This window comes from Impatiens glandulifera, chromosome 2 (assembly GCF_907164915.1).
Source record: "Impatiens glandulifera chromosome 2, dImpGla2.1, whole genome shotgun sequence".
Lineage (NCBI taxonomy): Eukaryota > Viridiplantae > Streptophyta > Magnoliopsida > Ericales > Balsaminaceae > Impatiens > Impatiens glandulifera.
The window spans coordinates 30,727,786-30,745,199 of record NC_061863.1 but is presented as its reverse complement, the minus strand read 5'-3'; the positions used below and the strand labels follow the sequence as shown (position 1 = coordinate 30,745,199).

At 33.0% G+C, this 17,414-nt stretch overlaps 1 protein-coding gene across 1 annotated transcript; it reads left to right on the top strand.

Annotated features, from left to right (window-relative positions):
- Positions 1-11,125: 11,125 nt before the first annotated feature.
- On the top strand, positions 11,126-15,572 carry LOC124926030 (myosin-2-like). The gene is made up of 8 exons (XM_047466188.1): positions 11,126-11,544; positions 11,746-11,946; positions 12,038-12,163; positions 12,265-12,302; positions 12,392-12,503; positions 12,581-14,167; positions 14,248-14,406; positions 15,004-15,572. The coding sequence occupies exons 1-8, from the start codon at positions 11,464-11,466 to the stop codon at positions 15,238-15,240; spliced, it is 2,541 nt and encodes an 846-aa protein (XP_047322144.1). The 5' UTR covers positions 11,126-11,463; the 3' UTR covers positions 15,241-15,572.
- The last annotated feature ends 1,842 nt before the right edge of the window (positions 15,573-17,414 follow it).

The following is a 17,414-nucleotide window of genomic DNA, read 5'->3' as shown; positions in this document are numbered from 1 at the left end:
GATTCAAAGTTGCTGATAAAGAAAATTGGGTTTGCAAGTTGAACATATCATTGTACAGGTTGAAGCAATCGTCTAGACAATGATACACGCGACTTGATAAGTTTATGATTGAGCACAAGTACACAAGAAACAGATTCAGTTCATGTGTGTATTTGCGAAAATTGCAAGATGAGTCTTACATCTATCTACTCTTGTACGTTGATGATATGTTGATAGCATCAAAAAGCCAATATGAAGTTGATAAATTGAAGGCTCAACTGGGTAGAGAGTTCTAGATGAAAGACATGGGGAAAACCAAATCTAATTGTTTAGATTTGGTAAACACATTCCGCGTTTGAGTCAGCACTGAAGAGCGCCAATTGGAAGCACTGAAGGTTTATTTTTTAATATTGAAGATTAGTAGTTGGATATTGTGCCAAGGTGGAGATTTGTTGTTTTTGGCACAATTAGAATCCCACATCGGAAGATGATGAGAGTGAAAGAAGTTTCTTAGTATATAAAAGAAACTATATTCACAATTAGCATAAATCCCACATCGGAAGATGATGGGAGTGAAAGAAGTTTCTTAGTATATAAAAAAAACTATATTCACAATTAGCATAAATCCCACATCGGAAGATGATGGGAGTTGGAGAAGTTTCTTAGTGTATAAAAGAAACTCTCCCCTCTTTGGTTTATAGCACCCAAATTTGTATCTCTTTATCCTTATTAATTGATTGACTTAGTGCTCAGAGACGTAGACAACATTTTGGCCGAACTCCGTTATCAAATTCTGTTAGTGTTCTTTCGTTTGGTTTTTTCTTCTTTTGTGTTTCTGTCAAGGTTTTTCCCAACAATTGACCTATAAACGGACTCAATTTAAAAAATGTTTGAAAATTTTTGGACGAAAATGAATGCTTTTGCAAAAAAGGCCAATAATGTCCTTTTTTAGGGACACTATTCACTAATTGTGTATGTTTTTTAACGAACACTATTGATTGGTAGTGTCTATTTTTTTCGGACAAGATTGACTGATAATTTCTGATTTTTATGGACACGATTGACTGATAGTTTTCATTTTTTTACGGACGTTGTTCGTAGTTTGGTAATTCTCGGGAAAAAACATTCGCGCTTCATCGTTCATATTCGTTTAAAAACGGTCTCTACTTTATAATCTTGGCGTTTAAAAATTGGTTGTATAAATTTTAATCAATTATTCATTTGGTCATAGACATGAATAGGTTTTTGCGTATTCAACAGTATAACAACAATATTTAAATTCTAGTACATGTAGCTGATAACGATGAATAGGGAGGAATATACCTAAAGAACATCAGTTTTAAAGGAATTAAGACTTAAAAATAAATTCCTTAAAAGCCAATATTAAAATATTTTTATGAAAATATTCTAAAAATATTTTGAAATAATTTTCTATTTTTTTTGGATTTTTTGAAAATAGTTTAGGATCCCAAAATGAAAAAAATAATTTTATTATATTAAAATTCAACCAAATAAACCTTAGGACCCGGTGTCCACGGTCTTAAGTGCGATTTTTATCGGTCGGGGCTCAAATTCTCAGTTCTAGGTCATAACCCATTCAATTGGGATTTGGGGATTCTCGATTGGGGAGTTACAGACCATCGATCGAGGTGCTAAAATTCTCGGTTGAGGTTAGGGAATTCTTGGTCGGGTGCGAGAATTCTTGGTCATAGGTTAACCAAAGGATAATTTTGTCGGTCCTGAATGCGAAGAAAACTCGGTCATAGGTTAGCCTCTAGCTAATTTTCCTTGGTCCTATTTGCTAAGGATTCTAGGTTGCGGGTTAACCCAATGCTAGTTTTCTTCGGTCCTAGGTGTTGAGGACTAAATTTTTTTGAAAAAACGGTTAAAACCATTTCATTAAAATCCCAAAAGCGGGAGGCTCAAAAATCAAAGTTAGACAAACCTTAGCTATGACTAAGGATGACAATAAAAAAAACCCTAAAAAATTGATTAGTAGCATTTATACATTCTAAAAAAAAACAGAGATTACAAATAAAAACACTATATTCAAACCTAACCATCCCAACTTGGGATTTTTGCATGCCATATATCTTCATTGAGAGGCCTTCTTCCCCTTCCTCTCCCTCTTCCTCTTCTTCTAACGATAAAAGGAGATTGTATTGAAGAGGATGATGAGTATTATTGTTTCTCTTTTTGAATTCTCTCTTTGTACGAGCCCATTCTGATTTGATAGAAAGAATTGTTTTTGAAAATTTCAGGGCTTTTACCTTTGTTATCTTCAACTTGAGTTTATATATTCTTGTCTTCCTTATCTTCAGCTTCAACTTTAGACTCCACATCGGTTTTGGAATCTCTTGATAGGTATTAAACATTATCTATTGATAAGTACCCGAGATCATTTTTATATGATCCGTCCAAACCCTATCTCTCGATAGGTACAAGACATTGTTTGTATAAAATTCATCAAAACCCTATCTCTCGATAAGTATTGAACCTTATTTGTTGTTGAGTACGTGTGATCATTTTTATATGATCTGACTAAACTCTATCTCTCGATACGTACAACATATCATTTGTATACGATTCATCAAAATTCTATCTCTTGATAAGTATCAAACATTATTTATTGATAATTACCCATGATCATTCGTATATGATCCAAGAAAACCTTATCTCTCGATAGGTAAAAGATATTGTTTTTACCCGATTATACCAAAACCCTATATGTCGATATGTACAAAAATTTTATATGTCGATAAGTATCGCGATCATTCATACATGATCCGATAAAATCCTATATGTTGATAGGTACAAAAACATTATTTTTTGATAAGTACCGCAATCATTTGTACATGATACGATAAAACCATATCTATCGATATGTACCAAAACTTTATATGTTGATAAGTACCATGATCATTCGTACATGATCCAACAAAACCCCTTTTGTTAATAAGTATAAAAACCTTATCTGTCGATAATTGCCACAATCATTCGTTCATGATCCAACAAAACCATATCTCTCGATAGGTATCAAAACCTTATATGTCGATAAGTACCACAATTATTCGTAACTGATTCGACAAAAACATATATCTCGATATGTACTAAAACCTTATATGTCTATAAATACCGTGATCATTCATACATGATCCGACCAAACCCTATCTCTCGATAGGTACCAAAACATTATATGTCAATAAATATTGCGATCATTCATACACGATCAAATCAAAACTCTATCTCTGTATAGGTATAAAAATTATATCTTTCGATAGGTACAAAATCTTATCTTTTGATAAGAAATCGTGATCATACACACATGATCCAACTAAAACCCTATTCATAAATAGGTGCACAACATAGATTCCACCAATTCACAACAAGATAAAGTTATTTATTGATAGTACCACAATCATTTATATATGTTCGTTCCAACACATTAATTGTTAGTAATTTCTGTGGCAAGTTTGTCAACTTCTACAAAAACCTATTTGATAAGGGCCTATTTGGGATTTTTTTAAAATCATAATATTTTCAACTGATATTTTTCAGGTACTTTCTTCATTAATTGTCGACATTAGTTTTATGTACAGTAAAACCTCGATAAATTAATACTTGATAAATTAATAACCTCGATTAATTAATAAATTTTTGTAGTCCCAACTCGAGACCATTAAGATAAATTAATAATTCGCTAAATTTATAAGATAATATATTTTTATTAATGCATATAAGTCACATATATTATATAAATTAATAATTCTATATTACATCAAAATTATAGATATTTATTCTAAGATGTATTTTTATAATAAGACTCTAATGTAATTTGCTTCCTTTTGAAATTGATGTCACCTTGTACTTCACTTGAATCATTCTTAATGCATTATGGAGCTGTGGCATACTATGTTCATATTGCAAGAGAAAATTACGCAATGTAATTGTTGCTTGAAGGACATTCTTTCGTGAGACCGGCTCCAACTCTATACTGTCATCTTCTACTTCATCTTCTTTCTCATTTTCCATAACATTGTTAATGATTTGTATACAGTACTAGTACTACAACTATGTATAGGTACATGAATGTGTTTGTTTAATTATTATTTATATTCATGAACTTAGTTTAAATTCATTAATGAATTAGGTTTAGTAATATTCTTGAATGTATTTAATTTATTTAAATTCACGCATCTATAATTTAATTACATTCAGAATTTATTTAATTTACTAAAATTCATGAATATCTCGATAAATTAATAAATTATTAATTTATCGATTAATTAATATTTCGATTAATTAATAATTTTTCCCGGTCCCAAGGGTATTAATTTATCGAGGTTTTACTGTACCAGCATTTAAATATTGTTTTTATAATTTTAAATATCAGAAACACATGTGAATATCTAGAATTTAAAGAATAATTGGTTAAATAAAAAGTAATAAAACCAATTTTCAAAAGTCATGATTTTATAAATTAAGGATATAGCGTGAAAGCTCTTTCCCGAGTATTATCAAATACCGAACCAAAAATAGACTCTAATAAAAAATACATTTATATATGTATAATTTTTTTGATTTTATAAAAAAAAAATCAATTGGCGAATTTTATCAAATAAATACTATTTTAAATAATTATTTTAAATTAATTTAAATACATATTTCCTTAATCAAATTTTAGTTGGATTATTTTAAAATCTAAAAGATTATTTAAAATTTGATAAGAAATTAATTATTATAAAGTCAGGAGATATTTCTATAAATCTTTTAAAATAATGTTTTATTAAAAAAGATTTCTAACACAGAACTAATGTTAAAATTTCTCGAACCTAGAGTTTTTTCCGCAACAAGAGTTTTTTGGGTTTACAACTCTATTGTTAATACTATTATATTTTATTTGTTAATGTAAATGATAAATTTTATAGTGTTTAAAACGGTATAATATAATATATTTTTATGTATATACAATTAAAAAAATTTAAGTATACATTAAACTTATTTATCTCTATAATAAAGTGAATTAAAAACAAATGCATGAAAAAAAATAGAAAAACACATAATTAAAAAATTTTTAAATTATAAATAAATGTACTTATTTATTATATATATATATATTAATATAATAATGAAAAAATTATTATTTTCAAACTAAATATTAATTTATTTTCTTTATATAATATATTTTAATATATATATATATATTATACTAATATAGTATAATATGTCTCTTCAATTAAATATTTTATTTGAATTTTGATTTAATAATTAAGTGTGAATATCATACTAACTCTCAAATGGTATACTCTCAAGATGGTATATTTAAGTATGTACGTAGAAATGTGTTATGACTTGAATTATAACTTAGCTTTCTGAGTTCTTTATTTCAAGAATTGAGTTCTTGATTGCTGGGATCGAGTTTGGTATTCTATAATCAAGCGCAGCGGAAATAGTGTGGGAAGAGAATTCAAGGTTAAAGGAAAGAAGAAACAAAGATGAGAAGAGAATACTGCTAGAATATACCTAACAGTCCAAGATAGAGGTTCAAGACGAGAATATAATTAAGAGTAAGAACTTTCACAAAGCTTTCATTCATACCCAAAAGGGGGGTGGGCATCAGCATATATAGCGGCTGAATTACCCAAGAGTAGTCGGTTATAATTCTGTTACAACAACTTTTAGGGACTTAATCAACAATCATTTTTGTGGGAAATAGAAAAACAGAATTAAAATATAATTATGATACGAAAACAGAATTAAAATATAGTTATGATAAGTTGGGGAATATTTTCAATAGCAGTAGGGGTTCCTTAGAATGATTTTAATTGCAAGACATGGAAGACATTGTGTATCCTAGTGTTGGTCCCGACTTCCAGCTTGTAAGCAACTTCCCCAATCCTTTCCAGTACTTGAAATGGCCCAAAATACTTTGGTGAGAGCTTGTGGAATAACTTTTGGACCGAGCATTGTCTATATGACTATAACTTCACCCATGCACATCTACCCACTTGCAACGTGACATATTTTCTCTTTTTTGTCCTGCTACTACTTCATACGATTCTGGGCTCTTTTTAAATGAAATTTTATGAGTTAGAGTGTGGCTTCCCTGGCTGTTAATGATACGTCCACTTCTTCCACTCTCGAGTTTGCTGCTACATACGGTGTGGACAGGAGGAGGGTATCCATATATTGCTTCGAAAGGTGTTGTGTGTATTTCTGTATGGAAATTAGTGTTATACCACCATTCAGCCAAGGACAATTAGTGTACCCAATCTTCCGGAGTTTGGCCGGGCATGCAGCGTAGATAAGTGACCAAACATTTGTTGACTATCTCGGTCTGGCCATCCGTCTGGGGGTGATGGGCTGAAGATAAAGCTTGCTTTATTCCTTGTATCCTTAAAAATTCCCGCAAGAAGGTGTTTAAGAACACTTTATCCCGATCGCTGATGATGGTTGTTGGCATTCCGTGGAGCTTGGAAACGTTGTCCACAAATAGTTCAACTATTGTCCGGGCAAAAAAAGAGTTTTGCAGACTCATAAAGTGGGCCATTTTCGATAGTCTGTCAACTACCACAAATATAACACTTTTACCTTTTGACTTAGGCAAGCTTTCAATGAAATCCATGGAGACTGATTCCCAAAATCGATTAGGAATTGCTAAGGGCTGAAGTAGACCCTTATACACCGAGTTATCAGATTTATTCTTTTGGCAAACTTCACAAGTTCGAACAAATTCTCTAATATCTTTAAGCATCCCTGGCCAGGAGTAAACTAACTGCATTTTCTTCTAGGTGACCAGCGTCCCCGAATGTTCCCCTTCTTCTCCCAAATGCATGGCTGCAATTAAGGTATTTCTGAGATCATTATTCTTTCCCACCACCAGTCAGTCCCTTTTTCTTAACATCCCTTGGTCATATGAGCATTCAAGGTGAGAATCAACATTAACACGAATTTCACAAATGACTTTGGCTAAGTTGAGATCTTCTTCATAGCTTTCCTGAATTTGTTTTTGTATGGCAGTGTGATAGACCGAAATTCCTGTATATTGGACCCCTACTACCCGCCTGGACAAAGCATCTGCCACCAGGTTTTCTTTTCCCCTTTTATATTAAACAATAAAATCGTATCCCACCAATTTGTAGTGCCATTTTTCTAGTAACGAGGTTTGAACTCTTTGTTCCAGCAAGTATTTGAGAGCTTTATGATCGATCTTCACTATGAATTGCTTGTATCTAAGGTAGGATCTCCACTTCTCCACCGCAAAGGTCAATGTCATTAGCTACTTTTCATACGTGGATGATGGTAACTTCTCTAGTTCAATTGCCTTGCCTATGAATGAAATGGGTCGTCCTTCTTTCATTAATACTACCCCTATACCAGCTCCACTTGCATCGGTCTCTACTACAAAGGGAATATTGAAGTTTGGAAGCGCCAGGACCGGAGGGGAAATCATACGCTGTTTCAACAACATAAATGCATCTTCAACTTCTTTATTCTATACAAACTGACCTTTTTTCAACAGGGTAGTGAGGGGTCGTGCTATAGAGCCGTAGCCTTTTATAAATCTTCTATAGTATCCGGTCTGACCAAGGAACCCTTTCAATTGCTTAGTAGATTCTAGAACTGGCCATGTGCTCATTGCTTCTAATTTTGTTGGATCAGTGGCTACACCATTATCGTCAAGAATATGGCCTAGATAGGAAATTTGCTTGCACCCAAAATTGCATATTCCCCTGTTAAGGAATAACTCGTTATGTTGCAATATTGAAAGTACCTTATGTAAGTGGTGGATATGTTCCTTCTAGCTCGAGCTTTATACTAGGATATCATCAAAAAATACTAGCACGAACTTCCTTAGGAATGGTTTCAGGGTTGCGTTCATTAAGTTTTGAAAGGTGGATGGAGCATTAGTTAAGCCGAAGGGCATCACCAAAAACTCATACAGGCCTTCGTGAGTCCGGAATGCTATTTTGTGGTAGTCATCTGGATGCATCTTTATCTGATGGAACTCTGAACGCAAATCTAGCTTGGAAAAGAACCTGGACCCATGCAATTTTTCCATTAATTCTTCAATAACCGGGATAGGAAACTTATCTTTGATGGTTGCTGAGTTTAGCCGCCTATAATCAATACACATTCTCCAGAATAAGTCTTTCTTTCGGACCAGTACCACAGGGGCGACAAAAGAGCTGTGATTTCTCCTTATGACTCCCCTGTCCAACATATCGTTGACCAAATGTTCAATTTTTGTCTTCTATAGGGCAGGATACCGGTAAGGACGCATGCATACAACTTCCGTGCCTTCCTTTAGTGGGATGCGGTGATCCTGTTCCCTATTTGGTGGTAAGTCTTCAAGTTGTTGGAATATTGGACTGAAGTCATCTAACATTTGTTGAAGATCTTCCGAAATATCTTTTAGTGCCATTGTAGTGAGTGAGAAAAATTGTGCTTCGTTTTCCCTTCTTACTTGGACCATGGCATCAACATTGTCTTTCTTTAATAACTTCTCTAGGTGGTCACCCTGCATTAGGTTGATCTGTGTATGGGTATGCCTTGTAAGACCGTGGTTATCCATTCCTTTTCAATACAAATGGTTAGTTTTTCAAAGTCCCATTTGGAAGGACCTAGAGTAATCAACCACTCGATGTCCAGCACAATATCGTATCCTGTCATGTTTAGCACTTTCATGTTTGTTTGATAAGATTTACCTTCCATAGACCATTTCAGATCTTGGCAAAAGCTAGAGCATAGAATGTTAGAGGCGTCTACCACTCGAACCGATAGCACTTGGGTGGGAAGGATGTTATGGATAATGTTCTTCATTATCCTACTATTAATAAAGTTATGAGTGCTGTCTGTATCAATTAAAATCACAACTGGAAGGTTCCTGATCTTGCCAAGAATCTGGAGTATTTGGAAAATTTTTGAACCGGCGAAATGGCAGTCTCTTCCCCTGCTTCAAGATGCAAAGGAGACTTATCAAAGATTATCTCTGGAGCAGGTTCTTAGAAACTTGGGACGCTTTCTTGGTCATTGGCCGAGACCACGAATAACTTTGATTTACACATGTGGTTGTGTTGCCATTTTTCATCGCAAGTGTAGCATAGGCCCTTCTTTCTCTTTTCATCCATTGAGACGGAGTCTAATTGCTTAATTTGGCCCTAGTTTGCACTTGAAGAGGATCCATAAGATAAGCTCAACTTTATGTATGGAGTTTTGTTCGTGCTTTGCCAACTTGGTTTAACATTGACTAGATTGGGCAGTAACAGTGGTTCAGCGTTGTATAAGTGTTCGCTGCTCATCAGGGATCTATATGTCGCTTCTTGGACCTTGACCATGGCCATGGCTTCATTTAAAGATTTAGGAAAACACAACCTGATGCAGTTTGCAATCTCCTCTCTCAGACCGGACAAGTAGCAATCTATAACGTATTCCTTTGGCATGCTGTAGAGTTTTTGAGAGATCGACATGTATTGCAGATTGTATTCGTGAACAGAACCAACCTATTTTAGATTCATTAACCGTCTCATTGGAGTATCATGTATAGATGGCCCGAATTGCATCATAAGGTCTCTCTTGAACACGTCCCAAGATAAGGCTTCCATATGGTTGCGGTTCTAGAGATAAGATCCATACCACATTCTTGTTTCGCCAAAAAAGTAAATGGGAGCAATTTCTAGTTTAGTGGCATCCCTAGTCTTGTGCACCCTGAAGAATTGCTCGGCGGATATTAGTCAGCCCTCCACATCGGACCCATTGAATCGAGGAAAGTCGACCTTGGTTAGCCGGGTTGGAGGAACATAGTGTGTGTCGCGATTCTGGCCAGGGTGTTGGGGTCTAAATGGGGAAGGACCGTGGAAAGAATTATCATCGTAGGGTCTGTTGCGGGGATCTTGCCCATTTCCAAACGCCCACTTTCAAAGGCTGACATTCGTTCTTCAGCCGCATCAAATCTTCGGTCCATTGCAGCTTGCATAGCAGCTATTTGTTGGGACAAACTTTCAATAAGGGTCTTAAGCGCATCCATTTCTACCTGCTGGCGAGTTTCTACCATTTGGAGAATCGACCAGCTCTGATATCAATATGTTATGGATTGAATTATAATTTAGCTTTCTAAGTTCTTTATTTCAAAAACCGAGCTCTTAATTATTGAGACTGAGTTTGAAATTCTATAATCAAGCGCAGCGGAAATAGTACGAGAAGAGAATTCAAGATTAAAGGAAAGTATAAACAAAGATAGGGAGAGAATACTACTAGAATATACCTAACAGTCCAAGATAGAGGTTCAAGACTGAGAATATAATTAAGAATAAGAACTTTCACAAAACTTTCATTCATACCCAAAAGGGGGTGGACATCAGTATATATCGTGGCTGAATTACCCAAGAGTAGTCGGTTATAATTCTGTTACAACAACTTTTAGGGACTTAAATCAACAATCAGTTTTGTGGGAAATAGAAAAACAGAATTAAAATATAGTTATGATACGAAAACAGAATTCCTGACCGAGTCTCTAGCCCAAGTGTTACATAGGGCCGTGAAGGGTGCTATTTCTTATTCGTGGACGGTAACAAAATGTTTTTGTTTATACTTTAAAATTTGATAAAAAAATCTTCAAACAGGAGGGAAGATTTTGTCGTGATTACTAAAATAATTTTTTTTTTCTAACCTTTTATTTATATGCGTGACAAATTAAAGAAAAATAAATAGTCTAACATATCATTTTATAAATAAATTTTTAAATAATTATTCATTTTATTTAGTATTTTTTTTCTACCAATTCCACCGAATCATTCATTTTTTCAAATTATTTCATTCTATCAATTTTGTATTATTATATTGAAGGAGAAGAGGGCATTAATGTCAAACTTGCAAATAGGGAGACAAAACCATTCCTCCTCCCTGTTAAGCAATAATTACCATCCAATAAATGGCTTCTAAAAGGCTCTCCACGTCACCCTTGACTTGATTACCGTAACAGCACAGAAGCTTTTCATTTATTTATCTTTAGTTTTTCCCAATGAACAAATATAAAATAACTAATTAATTATTTAGATATTATTAATACATATGACAATAAAATTCACCTTATAGTTATAGTAGTAGACTAGTAGTAGTAGTTAAACGGATCATCTCAAATTCAATTCATTCAGCAAATTTACATTGAGAGAGAGAGAAGAAGAAAGAGGAGAGAAAAAGAACCGGATCCTCGATAGATCAGCTTCTTTACTACTCCTTTGATCACCATTGCAGCCATTCCAGGGAAGCATTCGTTGTTGACTGACTGGCTGACTGAGCAATAACTCTCCAACAAGCTGTACCTTTACGGCTTCACTAGAGTCCGGTACTCACTGATCGTGAGCGTCTACTCGATTCTCAGTCCAATCTTCCCTTTTCTGAGACTTCATTGTAATAAATATGATCATGAGGTGCAAACACTTTTCGTTTGATATGTCAATGAGGGTTTAAACTGGGAAAGTGAAGATGTTCCTGTCGGCGAGATGGAGGAACGAGAAGAATAAGATCAAAGTGGTCTTTAAGTTGCAGTTCCATGCCACTCCTCAGGTAAATTGAAAATTCATGTTCTATGAATTCATGGATCTCAAATTCAAAGTTGGATTCACTTGAATAAGCTTCTAGACCGTATTGCTTTTATAGGACATCTTAGAATTGTGACAATAGTACTAAAGCATGTATTATTGCCGATGTTGATACCAAATAAATCTGTCTTTCCTGAGTATCCCAAATGTTGTTGATATGCAACAGGTGGGAATAATGGGATTGGATCCATTAACATTATCTGGCATTCCTGAGGATGTTGGGAAACCGACAATGACGTTAGAGAAAGGGTTGGTTCGAGATGGGAGCTGTTACTGGGAGAATCCTATTTATGAAACTGTGAAATTCACACAGGACCAAAAAACAGGGAAGATTAATGAGAAGATCTACAGATTCGTCATATCAAAGGTTCCAACTGTTTTTATATACCATTTTGTCTGTATTTACACCTTCATTTGATCTAAAATCGTCTAATCAGTTCTTGAGGTTTAATTTGTAGGGTTCATCAAAAGCCGGTGTCATTGGAGAATTTTCTATTGATTTTGCAAAATATGCCATGGCTTCTACCAAAGTTTCCTCTTTGTCTCTCCCACTTAGGAGTACAAAATCTGGAACTGTTTTGCATGTTGGTTTTCTCTCCTTTCTCTCTCTCTCTCTCTCTGATTGCTTCCCAATTCATAAATGGTTGTATAATTTGCTCGTTTGTAATGATTGATTCACTTACAGGTTAAAATTCAAAGAGTTCTAGAAAGTGATACATTAAGGTGAAATATATCAAACATTTTTTGTTGTTTTCTGCAGCCAAATGAACAAAATCTTGATATTTGATCGAATTATTTTTGTTTTCCTTCAGAGATGTCAATGACTCTGATGAACATGCTAGAGTTAGGTTCAATAGAAAAAGCTTGAAGACACAATTTAACATGGATGAAGCCGAAAACAACATCAAGGCTAAACTTATTGAAGTAAGTCACAATTTAACATTTCTTTGAGGAAAAATCTTAGTCTAACAATTTTTTTTTTCCGTGGAAATGATTTGTAGGACAAGACTATTGAACAGGTAGATATCTTAAGTTCTGGAGTTAACTCTTCTCTGGATACCCATAGAGAATACCAAGTTAAGATTGACAATGTTATCCAAGAAGAACGCCAAGTATCACAATGGGAATGGCTAAGAGGAAGTTCGGCTCCTGAAACAAGCACAGACGATTCTTCTAACAGCCCAAGAGAAATCGTATCAGTAGAAACATCTCAAGAAACCATAATTGAGAAGCTCAAAGTCGAGCTAGCTGACTTATCTAGACAGGCTTCCATTTATGAATTGGAGCTTCAGTCTCTCAGAAAACAAGTAATAAAGGAATGTAAAAAGGGACAGGATATCTCCAAAGAGATGGACTTGTTGAAAGAGGAAAGAGATGAGCTCAAGAAAGAACTGACTCAATATAAGTCCTTCAGAGAGCGGTTGGACCAATTGAAAGCTAGAGATAGGTTGAATTTTGTTGAAGGTGATCCGTGGAATATGCTAGGCCAACTCCGCGAAGAACTACAATATGAAAGGAATCTTAATACAAACCTTAAATTGCAACTACAAAAGACGCAAGATTCGAACTCCGAGCTGATCCTAGCCGTCCAAGAACTTGAAGATTCTTTACAGCATACGAATCATTCTAGTGAAAATTTGACCGTTGTAACTGTGAAAGATTTGAAAGAAAACGAATCCAGTTCTGTAATGAATATCGACGACGACGATGAAGAGCAACGGGCATTGGAAAAGCTTGTAATGAAGGATCAAGTGGATTGTAATGAAGATACGGAACTGCAAATCTTTAGGAAGGATAAAGATGAACTAGAGATGCAGATAGAGCAACTTGAGCTTGATTATGAGATATTAAAACAGGAAAACCATGACTTGTCATATAAGCTTGAGCAGAATGAGCTGCAAGAACAGCTAAAGGTCCAATACGAGTGTTCTTCTTATTCGGTTGTAACTGAACTCGAAACCGAGCTGAAGAAGCAATCCGAACAGTTATCCAATTATCTGGCCATTACAACCAAACATGAGATTCACATTCAAAATTTGGAGGAAGAAATAGAAAAGAGAGCGAAAATATTTGAGGCTGACTTAGAAATTATTTCTCTATCAAAAATTGAACAGGAGAAGAGAGCCATTAAAGCCGAAGAAGCCTTGAGAAAGATGAAGATGCAAAATGCCAGTACAGCTGAGAGACTTCAGGAGGAGTTTAAAAGACTTTCAAGACAAATGACTTTCACTTTTGACGAGAATGAGAAGCTGACTGTTAAAGCCCTGGCTGAAGCCAGTGAACTCCGTGTACAGAAAACTCATCTCGAAGAAATTCTGTGGAATGCTAGAGATGACTATGAAGAGAAAATGGACGAACTGAGAAGGGTGGCCGAAAGGCTCGAGAGAGAAAAAAAATCTCTCATTGAAGAAATTAGACATAAGGGAGACAATTTTGATGCTTTATTGGCAAAATGTTCTATATCTGTGGATGAGTTAGAAAAAGAGAAACTGCAGAAGCAGATAGTTCAACTCAAAAGTCAATCTGCTTCTCTTATTGGGATTCCTAAAGAGATAGACAATCTAAAGCAAAAAATGAAGTTATTCCAGGTTTACTTAGTTTCCATTTTATTAACTATCATTGTAATTATTATTTATGTATGAAATTCAGCCATATTTTTCATGGACAGGAACAAATAAAGCTTAAGGAGATAGCCATTGAAACCTCTGTAAATTTGTTTTTGGGGAAAGAGAAAGATCTCCTGTACAAAATTGAAGAGTTGGAAAGACAATTAGAAGAGGAGCTCAAACAAACTGGCATAACTATATGTGCTCATCAACTCCAGAAGGTTAGCATCTTAAACTTTCTTTATGAAGCATTATGAGTATTATCCCTGTTTCATTTTATATGATATGCAAGAGAGAAATAATGTGTGAGGAATTTGTATTTATCTGTTATCTCCCTTTTATCATTTTTGCATAGCAGGTGGTTAACATGAAAATAGTAACGAGCATTTTCCAAGGCCTTGTTTGATTTTGGGTTATTTGAAATAATCAAGTTGTTATTTCCAAATAATATTGTTTGTTGTAGGTTATTATTGTAAAGCAGGTTATTTGAGTAAAAAAATGTTTGGTGTATATAAATATAATAATAAAGTAATTTATTTATAAAAAAAAAATACTATCGAAGTCTATTATCAAATAACCCACTTCAAACAAGATTCATTTTTCGAAGTCTATTGGTGTTAGAGTTAGAAACTAAACTATGTACTAACTTTGGAGAAAGCTTGTTTCATTTTTCATGGGAACAAATAAACCTTGTGTAAGCTTGCTGATTTGATTTATTTTCATAAATTCAAGGTTTTATTTGATATGTTCACGCACACTTGAAGTGGCTGGATTTGGAAGCGATCTTTTGAAGCAAATGGTACTTTTTTGTGTTGCAGGTATATGTAGATACGATGTGTGCAACCGAAGAAGGAGAATCACAAAAAAGTAATCAATCGATAAGAAGGTCCAGAAAGCTGAAAGAGAATGAAAAGAATATGGCAATTGAAGAAGAGTTGAAGGAAATGCAAGGGAGATACTATGAAATAAGTGTGAGGCTTGCAGAGGTTGAAGGGGAGAGACAGAAGCTCATGATGACTGTACGCAGCCTCAAGAACTTAAACAAGAAGACATAGTAATAGCTCAATCTTTTGCCATTAATTATATATGATCTCAAAATCCATTCCACATCATCATAGTACATACACATAATATGAAATATATTTAGTTCTTTGTTCAAAAGAAAGTCTTCTTAGTAGTAATGATAATATTTACAGAATTTGGTGAAATAATGCAACCAGCTGGTAGCCTGGTATAGGTAGTCGGTCCAAGGAAGAAAGAAAATGAAAAAGGTCATGTGAAGTAAGTATTGAGAGTGTTGTGATGTTCATTATTCATTGACTCAAATAATTTGTATTGTTTGTTTCCATTTGTAAGATAGGAGAAGGGAAGTAATTTTCTGCTTTTACTTGTACTGTTATTTATATTGTTTGCTAATATTTTGTTAACTTAAGATTTGAAAATTTTATTTTTATTTTTCTTAAATCAAAGTTTATTCTCTATGTTACTATTCTCATACTCATATCTCCACTTTAATTAAAGCGTTAAATTGAACTAGGATCGTATTTTGTTACATATCAAAACTTAGAGATTATAAAACATAATGGCTCATCTAAAAAATAACATATTTATATCAAATAAAGTAAAAAATAAATAGATTGTGACTATTTTTCAATCAATGATTGAGAGTTGTATTCCATACTCAATGTAAAATACTGTGATTTTGTCATTTCTCATAGTTTAGATGGTGAATGTATTCCATGTGATTGAGAGTTGTTAATGGCCATGGGCTAATTAATTAGTAGGTCATGATTAAGTTTAGTAGTTGATTTAGCAAATTAGTGACCTAATCATTCATCAACATCATTAATTGAGTTGACAACCAATACTCACCTACTCAATTGAATTATTGTTCTGTAAGGCAAAGTTTTGTTAATTTTTTATTAACAGAGTTCTGGTTTTGAAAATGTAGGAGAACATCTGAATAAGACAAGAATTATAATTTTATACTGTGAGTATAAATGGTTCAATTAAGACAATTTTTTAAGAAAAATATCAATCATTCAAAACAAATCAATTGGTTTCCTAAGTGTTTTTTTTTATTAATTTCAGTTTGATAAAACGTATATTGAATTATAGCCTTGTTTAGATAACGTATATTGAATTATAGCCTTGTTTAAATTCTGGTTATTTAAATAATTCTGTTATGGTAATGATTTTGAGGTGGTTAATTTTGTTTGGTTAAAAGACTTAAAATATATTAATATATAATAGTAAATAATAAATAATAATTTAAAATAAAAGATATATTAGTATTTTAATTGATAAATTTAATTAATAAATTGAGTAATGTAACGAAAAATATAGAGAGTAATGTGATATATTTTGGTTATAGTTATTCAAATAATCATAATTGAAAAAGAACCCCAATTCCTGTTATATCCTCTTTTCAAACAAATCTATATATAATGATGCTTAATTTTCAAAGTATTCGGATTGCCGGTTCGAAAACTATGGTTAATTTTGATATATATGTGAGAGTAATGGATACTTGGGTCGGATTGTGGGTTCACCTGTCTATAAACTTAAAATGGTTAAAAATAAAATTAAAAATGTTATAGGTATGTTTCCAACTTAAAACCTAACAAAAATAAGTATAACATTTTAACCAACTAAGTTAATAAGACTTTATAACACTAAATTTAATGAACGTGGAACGTTTTAACCATATAAATTCAACTTTTTAGGTAACTAATATATATATATATATATATATATATATATATATATATATATAACGATGCTTAATTTTAAAGTGTCCGGATGGTCGGGTCAAGAACGGGTCAAGAACTTTAGTTAATTTGGATATATGAGAATAAATTAAAAATATTATCATATTTTAATCGTAATTCTTTTTCTCGATTTTTATATTACTATTCGTGCGGGCTACATGCTAGATTTCTTAATATACCCACATTTTCATTCATAATCCCAAAATACTCACATTTCTCCCTATAAATCATTAATTAATCTATTAATTACACATTTTCACACAAAACTTATTAATTACCTTATTTTACAAATATAATTATATATAGTTAAAATTAATAATACATATATTAAATAAAATAAATTATATAAATATTAAAATAACACATATATAAATATATATATATTTTTTAAATTTTACTTAATGTTATAAATATATATATATATATATATATATAATTAAAATTTAATATTATAAATT